A 17,119-nucleotide genomic window follows, 5' to 3' on the forward strand; every position below is an offset into this window, starting at 1 on the left:
GCTGAGTTGTTGTAAGTTTTATGAGCCTTTATGCAGTGAATAATAAGTGGAAAGCACTCAGAGGAATTGCATAACTGAGCTTCTTTAAGAAAGCCTCAGAAGAGTTTGACAACCCAAAAGCACCGTGACCTCTTTGCCGTCCATCTTTGAAGGATCAAAGATCTCAGATTTGTCCCGCTGGTGCCATTTTATTAAGGAGGAAGGACTGTATTAAGCTTATTTCATATTGATGAGTGCTGTCTGAACTTTGAGCCTGTCTGGCTCGCTGGTTCACTGAGAGAATGGCTCTACTGATTGCTCAGATACTTCAGTGTAATATATTAATCTGCTTTTCATTCATCTGCACAGTATTCGGATGCCTTACATGCTCCTCATTTAAAGATGAATTTAGGGCTAACAGTCCCTAACCACAATGAATTAGAGATCTGCTGATCACAGAACTGAAGCACTTTCTTAAATATTCCAATACCCATTTTCACCTCTCAGGAGGTTTCGGTTAATATTTTAAATTAAAAAAAATGATCATATCAGTTCTCTTCATTTAGTGCGATTGAACATTAAACTGTCCTCGACTCTTGAACTCTGGTTGTTAAAAGACTGACTTTAATTTGAACACTGGTGTGTGGATAGGCAGATGTGAGTGGATGGGGAGAGAGGAGACAATCGGCAGGCTAAATATACTCTGTCACTTTAGTTTCAGGTCAGTAGCCTGGATCCCACTCTCTCTTCTGCTCTTTCTCTCCCGCTCCCCCTCCTTCCATCTCAGCAGGAATGAAATTTAAGGAAATTTGGTCAGTTGTCCCATGGGCTTTAGTTAAGGAAGACACAGACACATGCTGCACTTCTGAAACTAGGCTCTCTCTGTCTCCTTCTCACTCCATCCACCAGCCTTTGCTTTTTACAGTACTGTTGATTGCTTCCCTTTCTAGCCTTAAGTGGATCAGTGTAACACTGAATGTGTCTGAACACTCTGTTGAGGGAGAGGGCCGCAGGAAGCGTGTACTGGAGGGCTGCTGGAGTGATTAGGGCAGTGGCTGGCAACACTGTTGCAATGTGATTGAGTCATTAAGTCTAGGGAGTCTCAGCAGAGGTACTTTTACTCTAATTAGAGATAAAAAGTACATTGCACACATGGATCACACAGCATTTTGCAAATAAAATTATTTTAGGATAAGTAGCATTTTAAAAACTGTATTTTCTAATGTATTTTCTAAAAACTACTTTTTTTCTAATGAATTTAAAGTTTCATTGTAACAAAGTTTAATATATAGTCTTATCACCTTTGAAATGGTTCATGCATTATGCCTTTGTAACAGTATGTATTAGCAATTTGAAACTAGTCCACTGCTCCATTCATTATTCACACAATTAGAGATTTAGAAAATATTCTAACTAAGCATTGTGATTGCAAACCCACAGGTAGCCTTTTAAAGAATCTCTCAGTTTTTTTCTGAAATCCAATACATAATCTGTTAAGACCTCAACTGAATCCATTCCATGAAAACAACATTGGACCTAGCACATGAGGAAAGCTATCTCTTAAGCCCGGTACACACCAAGCCAATGAGGACCAACTTCAGCTGACGGCGCAGAACACACTGAGAAAACTTTGTCGGCCGACGATCAAAAACTGCCTGATGGCCAGCCGGCTGTCAGCTTGGTGTGTACCGGGCTATAAGGGCATGTTAAAATACAATTCATTTAACATGTAAAAATGCAAAAAAAAAGAAATCCATTCTATTACTAAGCATATTCAGTTAAAGATGTGTTATTTCTGGACCACTAGTGTCACCAAACAGAATTGTTTTTGCAAAAAATGCAGTTTCTACAACACTCTTCCAGGTGTGTGTTTTCCAATATCATTGTTAGCCAACAAGTTCAGTATTGCCGGAAACCATAGTTCTAATTGAACATTTGAGGAACCGTGTCATAAGAGGGATCCTGCGATTTATTTAAACATATGAATATAGGAAAACAACGGAGAAGAAAAATAGCAAAGTCATTCTCAGATGCTATGTACGTTATTTACAACAGTAATCTAACATTAAATCTATCTTGAGACAATTAATTAGCAGAAGTTATTGCTCCACCACTGCATGTTGTTGAACCAATGCAGTTCCAGCGACAGATATGCCAATGAAGTTACTATGGTTTCAGGAAACAGTTGTGACTAGCTAGTTAATTTCTCTAATGCATCATACTGTTGTAGTTAAGCTCCAAGTTACATTGATGTTCAGGAAATGCACCCACAGAGTCTGTCTGTAACTTGTCATCTGCCCCGATGTATTGTAAATTGACATAGAAGTCATTCCCAATTAGGTTTTTGTATGTATGAGAGACGTCAGAGAGGTCACTCACCTATATCAAACCTATTTAATGTTTAAACCCATATCACTCTTCAGCTTTAAATATAAAAAAATGTCAGTAGTATATTCCATAATATGTAAAAAAAAGTGTGTGTTTTGAAGGAAGAGCAAAGGTTGCAGACCATGTCATGCTCACAAAATCTGTCTTATAAACTCACAATGGCAGCTTGTCCTAAAGCAACCTCTGAGCTACATCAGCTTTGAGCTGTGTGTGTGTGTGTGTGTGTGTGTGTCTGTCCTGAGGGGGCCAATGTGTCTGTCCATTGGCTCATGTCACTTGTGAGTTCTGAATTGCCCTCTTGCATCAACGTCCGAAAGAGGCTCATCGCTCATTGCCTTTAAAGCACATATCCACTCACCCACTAAAACACGCTCTCACACTGCTGTCAGACTCAATCTCTTCATGTCACAGATTTTCAATCCAATATTACTGCTAATCACATTAACCACACACTGCACAGCTCCTTTTGGAACATTCCCTTCAACTTTACTCTAAAGAGTTGTTCCCACAGAATACATTTTTGCGTTCGTCTGTGCTTCTCTTCCACTGTTTTTCTGTTAAATGTGCTAGATTGACTTGTGCTTGTATCTTGCATATTTAGTGTATTTTTTTTATTTATTTCACTGCCCTGCGTACTGTGAGAATTTTACATGAGTCTGTCTCATCCTTTTTTAGCTGTCTGTCTAAGAACTGGCACTGTTCTGTTATTATGTTTCAGTGTAATTACAGTACTTTTACTTCTTTTGTCACATCACAATATCTATATAGGATTAAGGGTGTGAGATAATATGTAGTCTCAAATGCATTTCTTGTCCTAAATTTCCCAGAATGCTCAGATTAAAGGCCTGCCAGTGAAAGGATCTGCACCTCCTTGGCTGGTATGTGAATTTATGATATTCTTTAACTTTCATTGCATGTTTGTTCCATTTAGGCTAAGTGTCACATTTCCATACTGTCTCTTGCTAATTATTCATATTGGTTACTTATCCTAAGATGATGCATTCACAGGGTTAAGAGAAAATCTCATTAATTAAAGTGAAAATGCTTGTTTCTTAGTATGTGCTAATGTGTATTATTTAACAAAGGCAGTGATGCCCTACTCTTGTCAGATTATTTCACAGCTGCTTGTTGTTGGACAGAAGAGAAATGCAGAAAATATTTTATTTGTTTTTGTTTAATGCTGTGGTTCTACTCTAAATTGCCTTTAGCTGGATATGAAATATTTATCACCCCTGCTGCTGGCCTATGAGGACCATCTGAATGCCAAAGACAAACTCCTCAAGTCTTGTGAGGTGAGTTTGTTTGTGCCTGTGTGAGAAAGGGAACTTTTGAGTCAGTTTACTCTTATTACATATTTTTGTGTTTGTGCAAGAATTCTTTTTTTGGGGTGTATTAAATAGCATTGGTTGCTTTGATCTGTGACATTTGTTTTGGGAGTTTAGAAAAATCTGATTCCGGAAAGGTAGAAATGTATCACTTTATTGTGATCGATTTCTATTGGATATAATGCGTAAACTCATCTAGTGTATAATTTATATTGAGCAGCTTGTCAAATGCTGGAGTGTATTGTATTAATATGCACAGCACCAGTGAGAGATTAAAATGAGAATATAAGAATGAATATGGAAGCAGAATAATGACAATAGTTTTTGAAACATAAAGCATGCCAAATTCCACAAATCGAAAAAAAGATGCATTGCAATTAACAGTGCTTGCATTTTAATGCCTTGTATTTCCAGGGCTTGCATTTGTAGGTCCTGAAATTTAACATAGTTGTTTATTTAAGCTGTGAATATTTCGATTCAAAATATCGAAATATTTTGAAGACAGTGTGATTTTTTTTTTTTTTTTTTCAATTTGTGGAATTTGGCATGCTTTATGTTTCAAAAACTATTGTCATTATTCTGCTTCCATAAATGAAGTTCATGCAGAGAAAGCAAATTTTAGCCACACTACACTTTGAGTGTCTCTCTGTCTCTCTCTCTCTGTCTCTATCACACACATCTCTCATTTTCACTTGATCTCTGTCTCTCTCTCTTTCTAACACACTTGCAGTGCAGCCAACACTCCCACCAGACTTACCTGCCTTGAATTTAAAGATCTTTCTATTCAGAGTCACGTATTATGTTTTAAAGGGACAGACAATTGTTTTTACCACCTTCTCTCTGTAGTCAAGTCTCGAATAATCGCATTCATCAGTGTTATTTGTGATAAGTATGTCAAAGACAAATTTACAAAAAACACAATGCAACTTATACTTTAAAAATGTCCCAGTTTCTTCTGGAAATTTCTGAAAGATAAGATTAAAGAGATTCATTCCTGTGTCAAGGTGTTATTTTGAGAGCTTGCTAAGCATTGGTTTGGAGGAGCTGAGGTGACCTTTTCACTTTGTGCACCTATGCTGACGTTTCAGATGATCTCTGGCTGAGATGAATGCATTTACAAATCCACCAGAGGATGTTCATGCAAACCAATAACCTTACTTAAAGTATTTTAGCAGTTTGTGGTGTTTTTTCCATGGCAAAATAAACGCAGACTGTCTCTTCTGACAGGAAGAACTACAGAGACTGAGAGCACGTGCAGAGGAGGTAATTCAGGAAAATGAAAAACTTCATACTCAGATCAACAAAAGCAGCACTGTTAGCAACAAAGAATGGTGAGTATGAGTGTGCTTCTGTGTAATGTAAAAGTGTATGCATTTTTGTGTGCCTGGAAAGAAATCACAGTCGACTTTCACAGAAATTAGGGGAAAAAAAGTGAAAAGGAAAAATGGCCAGGGGGATTGCGATAGTCCAGAGGGCGATAACAAAAACACAGCATCTTGTCCTTGAGGCATGCCTCACTCCACTAGCCATGCTCTTATCACAGGATTAATAGCCTGTTTGGTTATGGCTGATGGTCATGGGGCTGAAGTTATGAGTATAAGAGTAAAAACCAACTAAGAATATGTAATTTTCACTGTTCAAAAAAAAAAAAAGGCAGATCTGAACTATATTCCATTAACGGCTCTTGTAGATGCACTCTGTTATTACCAGAATTGTCCAGTTGTGTTTAATTGTATTATAGTCGTTTAGGTTTCCTCTCTCTTATGTAAGGTTAAAGTCATGAAATAATCTGACATAATACTCTGTTTTCTAAATATATGTTAGTGATCATATTGTAAACAATTCATCCATACATGTGTTTTTTTTGTTTTTTGACCTTGTAATGTTTAATCAAATTCATAATTCAATCTTCTGGTGAAATGACAGACTTCTCTTTAGTTACTTATGCTGGACTTCTTTATACATTTGTGACCCTGGACCACAAAGCCAGTCATAAGGGTCATTTTTTCAAAATTGAGATTTATAGATCATCTGAAAGCTGAATATATAAGCTTTCCATTGATGTTAGGATAGGACAATATTTGGCCGAGATACAACTATTTGAAAATCTGGAATCTGAGGGTGCAAAAAATAAAAATGTTGAGAAAATGGCCTTTAAATTTGTCCAAATTAAGTTCTTAGCAATGCATATTACTAATCAAAAATTACGTTTTGATATATTTACAGTAGGAAATTTACAAAATATCTTCATGGAACACGATCTTTACTTAACGTCCTAATGATTTTTGGCATAAAAGAAAAATCAATAATTTTGACCCATACAATGTATTTTTGGCTATTGCTACAAATATACCACAGCGACTTAAGACTGGTTTTGTGGTCCAGGGTCACATTTAGTCTGCTTAAACTGTAATCATTTAGTCTGCTTAAACAAGACTGCAGGCTTGCATTCAGATCTGCCTCTTCATTGAATCAACAACCGATGGATAGAACCAAGCCGCTCTACAATTTTCTTTTTGATAATCTGTTTTATAATGTCTCCTTCAGGTTGTTATGGGTTGATTTTAAACCATGTTGCATTTCTGAGTTGCCATGGGAGAAGTGTTTGCATCAGCACGTCACACATACATAGGGGTGTGCGATGTGACTATTTTTGATCGTGGACGATAAAAATGTCTCCACGATCTGCTTTTGAAGAAATATCGTAGTATCGTGCTACAGCGCATATTCTTTCAGTTACAGTTCTGATGCCGCCGTATCATTACACTGTACAACGCCACATACATTCACATCAGTGTTAATTCAGTGGTAGAGTGATGGTCATTGCACACTGTGTCCGAAAATTTAGTCCGAATATAGATGTATATAGATCCTTGCACACTGAGTTCACAGAAATGGGTGGTCTTCTTTTTAATATGTGGCTCTAGTATCGCTACCAAAGCATCACACTGAGCCACTGACAACCTGAAGTAAACTTTGAACTCGCACTTATTCGCAAACACAAAAGTACATTATTTGCATGCACTTTAAAGCCTTAAAAGCCATTTGAAGCTAAATGCAGACATTTAAACGGACAGACTAATGAATGAAACCTGCTATGATTACTATACTTTTAAATCATAAATTTGATTTAAACAATTGGTCTACATAATATTCACATATACAGTTCATAGGGAACATATTATATTTGCCCTACAGTTACAGCATGAAATACTATTTAAACCTATAGCGTTTTACATTTAACGTTACCTAGTCTCATAATTCTTTTTTGATACTTTTGTTTCTTTATATTTCGTATTTCGGACTTTATAACTCGATTTAACTCAACAATAGCGAGTTTGTCCATTCTGAGGGGGGGGGCAGAAGTGTTGGATATAAACTCAAAAGAGAGAATGATGAGTAGATTTTTCTTATCAGAATTGTGAGATGTAATCTCAGAATTGCGAGAATAACGTCAGAATTTTTAAATATAAACACAAATTTACCTTTTTTATTCTTTTATTCCATGGTTTCCATAGACCGCCACTTGAAAACTGTCATTTTCTGCCACCAGATAGGCTCCGCCCACAAAAAACGTCATCGCAAACACCAAATTGGTCTATAGGCTCAGTTGGTTATGTCTAAAATGAAAGTAAACAGTTGATAATAAAAACAAAAAACGGATGGGTGCCTGTATATTAGATGCCTGAATGTCTTAAGGGAACAGAACTAAACATGCGGCTGACTGTCATTAAAGGGATAGTTCACACTTAAATTTAATTTCTGTCATTATTTACTCACTCACATGTTGTCCCAAACCTGTATTAATTTCTTTCTTGTGCTGAACACAAAATAAGATATTTTGAAGGTTGTGGGTAACCAAACATTTGCTGGTCCACATTGACTTTGATAGTAGGAAAAATAAAATACAATGGAAGTCGCTGTGGACCAGCAACTGTTTGGTTTTCCACGGTCTTCAAAATAGCATTTATGTTCAGCAGACGAAAGAAAATCATTTGGGATTAAAACAACTTTTGAGTGAGTAAATGATGGTATAAAAATAAAACACTCCAAAATCACTCATTACTCTTGACTGAAAAACTTTAATACAGTTGCTTTAATAGGAATATATATATATATATTTTTATCGTCCACGATTTAATAGGAATATATATATATATATACTATATATATACTGTATATATATTAGGGGTGTGCTCAAAATATCGATTCTTAGATACATACCGATATAATAAAAAAAGATACAGTATCGATATTCTAGCCCTTAGTATCGATACTCCGCCCAGCCTCCGCAGCGGCGCCCGCGAGTTTCAAAAAACTCATGGAAAATGTTAAAGCAAGATGTAGCATTTAAGTGATTTCATAGTGAAATATGTTATGGCAGTACATGGTGTCACAAAAAAGAATTATAAGAAGATTTAATAAGAAGTTAAGAATAATAAGAAGAAGATTTTGTGCTTGTGTGAGCTCAGACTGTACCCTTGGAAAGTTAAATGATGACTTGTGGTAATTTCCAGATTAATACAATTTGTGTACAATTAATCAGAGCATATGTGTATGTGTGTATATATATATATATATATATATATATATATATATATATATATATATATATATATATATATATATATATATATATATATATATATATATATATATATATAGTGCTTTATTTTTATATTTGCTCAATTCAATTTCTTGAATGCTCCTGCTAAATACACCTATTGTACCTGAAGATAAAACAGTTTTATTTGTATATTTTTATTTGTCTACTTTGGCCTAAATATCCACCATTCTTTTTTATATTTTGTTACTTTGAAAGGCTTTGTCTTTATAATAGGGAAATTAGTTTGGCTGTAATGCTCAAACAACTTGCAGAATAGAAAAAACAACATGACAAAGAATCGTGATAAAATCGTGAATTGTGATATTTCTAAAAAAAAATGTGATATGATATTTTTGCCATATTGCCCACCCCTACACATACAGTAAAATTTCAACTTGATACAAATACAAATTGTGTGTATGTAAATCAATGTGAAGAGCAGTCTTTTCTGCATTAATGAGAATCTCCATATAAACACAAAAAAGAAAACTCTTGTTTTACAGCACTGCACAACTCTCTCAGAAATACTTTTTCCCTTTCTCTGAATTTCTTAATTTAAACCTCTCATTGAGCTGAACTGTGTGTGTGTTTTAACCCAAAGCTTAGAATTCAGGAAGGTAGTTTGTGTTACCTGGAATTAATTTGTATGTCCTAGAGAGATTCTTACGGAAGCGTATTGCATTCACTTGAGGAAAAAAAATCTACTCTGTTTTTCTGAATTAACGAGTTAATTATAATTACGAGATAATTTTTAATGAAAAAAAAAAGTTTTTGCTCTGTTTTTCTGAATTAATGACTTAATTATCTCGTAATTCTGAGATAATTAAGTCATTAATTCAGAAAAACAGAGCAAAAACTTTTTATGAAAAATTATCTCGTAATTCTGAGATAATTAACTCATTAATTCAGAAAAACAGAGCAAAAACAATTTTCATGAAAAATTATCTCGTAATTCTGAGATAATTAAGTCATTAATTCAGAAAAACAGAGCAAAAACTTTTTATGAAAAATTATCTCGTAATTCTGAGATAATTAACTCGTTAATTCAGAAAAACAGAGCAAATACTTTTTTTTCATGAAAAATTATCTCGTAATTCTGAGATAATTAACTCGTTAATTCAGAAAAACAGAGTAGATTTTTTTTCCTCAAGTGAATGCAATACGCTTCCGTAGATTCTAGCTTCTGTCTTTGCATTAATTGCCAGCTGTTCACAGTCAGCCCATCTTCTTCATCAGTGAAAGAACACTCATCCCTCTTGCCAGCCTCACTGTTCACTCAAACACTCACAGTGTTTTGTGTGTGTGTGTGTGTGTGTAGGAGGCACCTGCAGGAGCAGGCTTGTTTGGTGCTGGAGGAGAATCAAGTATTGATAGAGCAGTTGGAATTACAGCATGCCAAAGCTAAAGAAGCCCACAGCAAACATACACAGGAGGGTATGGTACACACAATTACACCTCATACCTCTTAATGCTCTTGATTTTTTTATTTGTTTTTTTTCTTGCCTCCTATGAGCCATGCAAAATGTTTAGTCTGGCTTTGAGTAGTGTAGTCTGACAGTAGATGTAGTCTGATAGCAGCTGCTAATCAAGACAGCTTTAGATAAATGCTGTGGATTTCAGAAACAGGCACTACTATGATATTTGTTTTATGAAAAGAAAAATATTTTATTGCTTATGTTTGCTTTTTTGTAGCTCAAGAGACATAACATCTATCTTAATTTTGCTATCAGTTTAAACATGAAACTTAATGGTCTTTTAAACGGGTCATATGATGCTTTTTAAAAGATCATTATTTTGTGTATTTGGTGTAACAGAATATGTTGACATCTTTTAATGTTCAAAAAACATTATTTTTCAAATACTGTACATTATTGTAGGTCCTCTATGCCCCGCCTCTCTCAAACACTTCGTTTTCTACAAAGTCCCTCCTTCCAACAAGTGCAGTCTGCTCTGATTGGCCAACTGGCACACCACAAGCACTCGTCGGAAATGTAACAGAGGAGAACGGAGTGCCTGAAAGGGGAACAGAGTCGTGTGACAGACACAGTGATGATGCTCGTAACGTTATGTGTTTGCACACAAGCCGCGATTAAGACAGCTGACTCCACTGTGATGTGACCCTCTCTCGCTCTCTCTCTCTCTCTCCCTCCCCCTCCCTCTCTCACACACGCGCGCATGCACACACATACACACACACATATGACGCGCAACTCCTCATTTGAACAGTCAATAGCAAATACTTAAACTAATAACAAAACATACTTAAAGTCGCTGATTCAGAAGTGCCAGATTGTCATAGCAAAGTCAGAATTACCTCCTCTCCTGGGTTCACGAAACGGTCGGCCATAAAATGCGTTGATAACGTCTGGGTTGTGCTGTTCTGTTGTAAGTAATCTTGACGATTCCTAATTGCATCTACTTTCGAAAAGCCAAATAAAGTGCTCTTGCTTTCGCATAGAAACACACAGTGTCTCCCTGTCATGGCTGCATCAACACTACTGCGGTTACTGAAGCCATGCCTTCTTTCTTTGCGTGAACATTTGGGCGGTGTTACGCAAATATTTCCACATCGTGACATAGACATGTGGGGGCGTGTTTGAACAAGCCGTTTTAGGGGGGCGTGGCAGAGTCTTAACTTTTATAAAGAATATCTCTTTGGTTTTGAGACTTTAGTCTTTGCAACTTCAGGGATCTTATCTATTCATAATCAGCTTGTAACACTCCAAAGAGAAAGGAAAACTTGAAATCGCATCATATGACCCCTTTAACCTTTTTGTTGGTCCATTTCCCCTGTTTGTTTGAGCTTTTTAGCCAGCCCAGAAAAGCAACAATGTGTCAACCAATAGATTGAGTTTGGGGAGGAACTAAACTGTTCACATCAACTATATATATAACTATATATACACATAACTATAATATCTATATTAGTGTTGACACTAACAGACTATGACGTTTGCTGTCAACATAACTCAGTGACCATTTAGTCAGATGAATTTTGATTGACTGTCAATGTATTTTTCACTCAACGGCAAATGGGGCCACAGGAAGACTTAAAAGTATTTAAATTATTAATTGATATATTAAAATAATACAGCTCTAATATTAAAATGCTAAAAAAAGCCATCAAATAATTTAGATTATTTATATTTTTTCTAAATAACTTGTTTTAATTGAAGAACATATAGTTGTGGAATAGTACATAACAACTTGGAATCACACTAAGAAAAAGAATCGCTTGAGATATTTAGATCTCATCTTTCTTAAAGATGGTTAATCCTAAGATCCTGATTTCCTATACATGTACTATATCTTTTACCTGTACAGTATCTGTTCAGCATGTTCCTTAATGTTTGCATTCAGCATATACTGCATGCTTGTTATTCATAAAGTTATGAATATAAAACAGCTCTTTATTTGTGTGTAGTGTGTAAAGTGTCCAAACAGCTGATGTTGTTGGAGTCAGAGAAACAGGCTCTGGAGAAAGAGCTAGAGGTGGAGCGTAAAGAGCACCATGCCCTGAAGACAGAGTTTCAGAGAGTGCGCTTGGCTCTAGAACACTCTCTGAGCTTGGCTGAACACAATGCTGTGACTGACAAACTCAAAAGGTACCAAACTTGCATTCCATGCTAATGGAGTAGAAATTTTGTATTTTGAGAGGTTTTTGAGTTTTCTTGGAAAAAAAGGAAAGAAACTTTTTCCACTTCTTTATTGATTAGTCTAAGTCTGGAAGGCAGAAGTTTAAAAAAAGACAGAATAAAGAACACACAGAACAGCATCAAGGAGAGACATTCTTTGCTATTTATGAGCTGCTGAAGTATGAGAGGGTTTGCAGCGAGAGGATTTCTGTGAGTATTAAGTTAGGGAAGATAGTGTGGAGTATATTACTTCAGTTACTCCAGAATATATATTAAAAAAAATTAAATTTTTTTGGGGGATGTCTCATTAATTTTGGAACTAACTAGTGCTGTCAAATGATTAATCGCGATTAATCACATCTAAAATTAAAGTATTTGTTTACATAAAATGTGTGTGTACTGTTTATTTATTATGTATATGTAAATACACACACATACAGTATATATTTTGAAAATATTTACATGTACGTTTATATATTTATATTATTATATATATTTTATATTATATATAAATATATTTAATATATAAACATAACATATTTTTCTTAAATATATTTGTATTTATTATACATAATAAATATACACAGTACACACTCATATATTATGTAAACAAAAACTTTTATTTTTGATGCGATTAATCGTTTGACTGCACTAGAACTAGCTTAGAGAAATATGAAGGGTGAAAGAAATTGCTTTTTTTTTTACCTGACAGTGTGAATTGCCGAAGAAACAGCCTACACATTCTTACCCTACACGCTTTCTGTGTGAGTGAGGTGACAAATGAAAATATAGAATAAATGAAAAAAGCACATATGCACTCATCACACACAAGGACACGAACTCATTCACACACATATTCAAACACACGGACACTTTATGTTGCTTTAGACACACAAAATGCATCTTTAACTGAACACGTTTGTTGGTGTCATTTATTTCAAGATGCCATACCAGACAACACAACATAAACAAAGATTACTGAAAGCACCTTAGAATAGCAATGCTGTTTACTCCATTTGTAAAGTTGAATGCTTTAACCTTGATTTCTTCTTTCTATGAGCCTTTCACTCAGTCGCGCATGTGTTTTCATTTCAGACAGCTGCAGGATCATGAGAGGGTGAAGAATAGTGAGGTTGAAGAGCTGTTGGCTCGTGTGAGTGCGCTGGAGGCAGAGAGAAGGACTCTGCTGCTGGACAAAACCAACCTTAACACAAACATCAAGCACATGGAAACAGAGCTCCAGCATTCACAGCAAGCTAACAGGTGCGCACATATAAGCACATATAAACACACACACCTGCAAACACACAGAAGATACTTTTAATGTGCAGATTTCTTTCTTTTGTTTCTGCCTTTCTCACTGTCTCCCTGGTGTGTATGGAAGTGAGAAATTTTTGCAGTGTTCTCAAAGCCCTGTGTGCTGAGTTGGGGCCAGACTGTTTATTCTGGCTAATGTAGGATGGATGGGTTAAGATCAACTACCAATGATTTGATACCAAAGCTCTTCATTTGAAATGAGATGCACTTTCTGGCTTTTGTCAGTCTGGGTGAAGAAAACTGCTGAGGAAAATAAAAATATAGCAAAACATGACTTTTAGCAGACTCTATAATGTGACAATATTGAGGTTTGATGTTTCTGACCGCAAGAGCATCTTTAGCTGGGAGGAGGCAGATCAGGATGAGTAATAGGGCGCAGAAGCTGAGACAGATTATTTTGGCCAGAGGGCTGCAGAAACAGAAGGAGAACAGACAGGAAGTGTAATAGCAGGCTGCGTTAGAGGAGAGATGAGAATGAAACTCTAAATCAAGAAAACAACCTATACCAGTTCTCTTATTCAGGGGAACTGCTTGCTGAAAGATTTAGACCACTCAGTTGGTGACTTGTTAAGGCTAGAATTAGGATTACATTTAAATGGCAGACATTAATGAGACCTTGTAGGAAAAAGGATGTGAGCTTTTTTTAAGGCTGCAATTATTTGATCAAGAGAAGAGTAAAACGGTAATATGTGAAATATTTTAAAAATTTTAAATGGCTTTTTTTCTATTTTAATATATTTCCAAACATAATTTTATTCTTGTGATGGCAAAGCTGAAGTTTCAGCAGCCATTAGCTGTCTCATTTAGAAGACTGTGTCCTCGGGAGGTCGAATGCTCTGGAGATTGCATCCTCTGTAGGATGCGTAACGTATATGAAGTGTCCTCAACCTAGAATTAAACGAGACTGCCTTCGTAGGACGGGTGGAAAAGGAAACAGGAAGTATCACGTTGATTTGCCAACACATTTAGAGCATTGTTGCGCTTTCACACTACTTGAAGGAAAATTATTTCTAAATTTGGAAAGTAATTTGAAAAAAAAACTAACTTTTCCTTCTTTTATTTTGCTCAATGTTTGTGGAGCTGCAGCGTACGTACAACAGACATCTGTTAGAGAAAAAAATTAAGATATTAAGAACAAAGCTTATCCTTTTTTACTGGAGGCAATTCAAGTTAAGTTGAAAACACCACATCTGCGCTTGTGTGTACATCTGCCGGCTCTGGCATTTTTCAAATTAACGAAGGTTGTTTATGGCGACGCAAAGAATTGTGGGTTATCTGTAGCAGCGAAGGATACACCTGATGCATCCTCTGAATTCCTGTGAAAGAAGGCCACATTCGAAGGTCGCATTCAGAGTGTCCTACTTGCTTTTCTGAAATGTGACGGCCTCAATGGTGTATGCACCCTTCGAATGAGACCTCCGGAGGACGCAGCCTTCTAAATGAGACACAGCTATTGTTTCAGTCCTCAGTGTCACATAATCCTTCAGAAATCATATTAATATGCTGATTTACTGCTTAATAATCATTTCTTATTATTATCAATGTTGAAAATGGATGTGGTGTTTAAAATTTTTGTGGAAACAGTGATGGATTTTCTCATGATTTTTTATGAATATAAAGGAAAAAACTGTATTTATTTGAAATAGGAATGTATTTACTTACAATTTTGATGTTTTATCACAAAATAAAAAATATGTATGTGTGTGTATATGTATATTTGTGTGTGTACTGTGCGTATATAGTTATATGTGTGTATATATGGCTATAGTTTTAATGACAGCATGTAAACTCCACAAATTTGTAAAAAACCTGATGATCCGTGTTTCCCTACGTGAGCTGAGTATATTTAAGGAAGCAAGGAAATGTTTGTACAAAGTCGTTCAAATGGTCAGTTTTACAAATTTGCTTGCAGTAAATGCAGAAATTTACATATAGTATATATTTTTATTTAGATATCCTTTGTTTTACATTTTTCAAAATTCTGAAACTTAAAGTTAGATTTTCAATGGCAGATATTCAGTGTATATATTATAAACTCACGTAAATACTGACTTGTGTAAGATTTTAAATGTCTTATTTGTGTCTTTATCCTCTGACTGTCTCTCCCTCCTTAGGAAAGCTCAGAGGCGTATAAGTGTCCTGAAGCAACGGGTTGAAGACTCTTTAGAGAAAGAGCTCATCGCTCATCAGTACCTTGCCAACATTGTCACACTTGCAGAAAGAACCACCCATGAAAGAGACCAGCTCATGCACATGGTACTTCTACAGAAACTCATATGCATACTGTGCAAGCTGCCATCTGTTTACATCTCCATGTGTCTTGACCTCTGACTCTTGTTAGTTCTGATCTGTGCTTCTACACCAGATAACTTCGGTAACATAACATGGTTTCAGAGGTTAGTTGTGCTTTTTGTTGCCAGTTGAAAATGATCAACCCTGAGAACTGTTCCTACACTAGATCAAGTTTTTTTTTATTGAAAGTATTAAATATCTGAAAGAATATTGGAATAATTCATGTTCTAGTTACCCATATGGTAAACTTATCATTGCCCTTCTCTACCAGTAAAAAAGTAACTTAATAACTGTATGCATGACAAGTCACAGGCAGGAAATCAGTTGGGCCCCAATTACTGTTTTATGAAAGGTTCACACTATCTCATATCATAAATTCACAACTCCTCGCGCTTTATTTTAACTTACAAAGCATGTTTTAGCCGAGGACACACCATTTTCCCTGAATTCATCTGCCTTAAGAGTTTACATTGAAACCCTGCATCAAATCGTTTCACACAGCAACTTTTGTGTTTGAGGCAGAGCCTTAAGCTTGGGGATTATGAAAGTTTATAGTCCTATTTTTCCAAGCAGTGAGCCTCACTGCTGCTCGGGCAAATGTTTGTACTCAACAGAATGTTAGTACCCAAAAGTCTAGTCAAACTTTTAAAGAGTTTTTAAAAGAAAACTTTTTAACTGCTCTTGCTTTGATAAAAAGTGGGAAAACAGCAAAGTAACTGGCAACTCTGTCTCTCTTTCCCGGCTCTTGTCCCTACAACTTCTCTTTAATTATGGCTATCCTCAATGTCCCTCTTTTACCTCAATCTGCCTCCCTGTAGCTGTGTAACCCTTCCTGTTCCCTTTCTCCATCCTCAGGCTTCATCTCTAGAGAAAGACAAGCAGGGCATCCTCACACGCATCATAGAAAGCACTGTCAGCCTGGGAAAACTTCAAGAAAAAGTAAAGGTGAGGCTTTGCTTCCTTACAATGAGCTTCAGATTGTAGATTCTAGAAAAACGATGAATGCAATGGTTCTCAACCACAGGGCCATGGCACACTAAGGGGGGTCTCAGGAAACCTCCAAGGAGGCCTCAAGATGAAAGTTATATTAAATCAGATGCAAAATTAAAATTAAAATAAGGCAAAACAACTAAATATCAAGACAACTCTTTTTATTTTTTAAAGAATCAGGAATCTAACTGTTTTAAAACACCTAGATATAGTATGATTTGGGCAGATAAAAGTCAAATTTAAACTTTAAAATTAAAGTAAAATTTAACTTAGTATCTGTACTTTGACTTCATTTAATGTATGGATCTGGAAAATTCATGTACATTACAGGGGTCATATGATGTTGCTAAAAAGAACATTATTTTGTGTATTTGGTGTAATGCAATGTGTTTATGCGGTTTAAGGTTCAAAAAGCACATTATTTTCCACATACTGTACATTATTGTTGCTCCTCTATGCTCCGCCTTTCTGAAACGCGTTGATTTTTACAAAGCTCATCGTTCTGAGAAGCGAGGTGTGCTCTGATTGGCCAGCTATCCAGTGCATTGTGATTGGCCGAATACCTCAAGTGTGTGATGGAAATGTTA

At 35.8% G+C, this 17,119-nt stretch overlaps 1 protein-coding gene across 1 annotated transcript in view; it reads left to right on the forward strand.

Annotated features, from left to right (window-relative positions):
- Positions 1-16,526, forward strand: part of LOC306881316 (centrosomal protein of 89 kDa-like) — a gene marked incomplete at its 3' end in the record, with an annotated part of 39,109 nt that extends 22,583 nt beyond the window's left edge. Inside the window, exons 11-18 of the mRNA XM_079435346.1 lie at positions 3,195-3,245; positions 3,576-3,659; positions 4,920-5,023; positions 9,617-9,732; positions 11,723-11,903; positions 13,029-13,196; positions 15,365-15,506; positions 16,398-16,526. Of these exons, the coding sequence (XP_079291472.1) occupies positions 3,195-3,245; positions 3,576-3,659; positions 4,920-5,023; positions 9,617-9,732; positions 11,723-11,903; positions 13,029-13,196; positions 15,365-15,506; positions 16,398-16,526 (975 nt within the window). The remainder of the gene's footprint in view (positions 1-3,194; positions 3,246-3,575; positions 3,660-4,919; positions 5,024-9,616; positions 9,733-11,722; positions 11,904-13,028; positions 13,197-15,364; positions 15,507-16,397) is intronic.
- Positions 16,527-17,119: the final 593 nt, after the last annotated feature.

Source organism: Barbus barbus (genome assembly GCF_936440315.1).
Source record: "Barbus barbus genome assembly, chromosome: 2".
Classification (NCBI taxonomy): domain Eukaryota; kingdom Metazoa; phylum Chordata; class Actinopteri; order Cypriniformes; family Cyprinidae; genus Barbus; species Barbus barbus.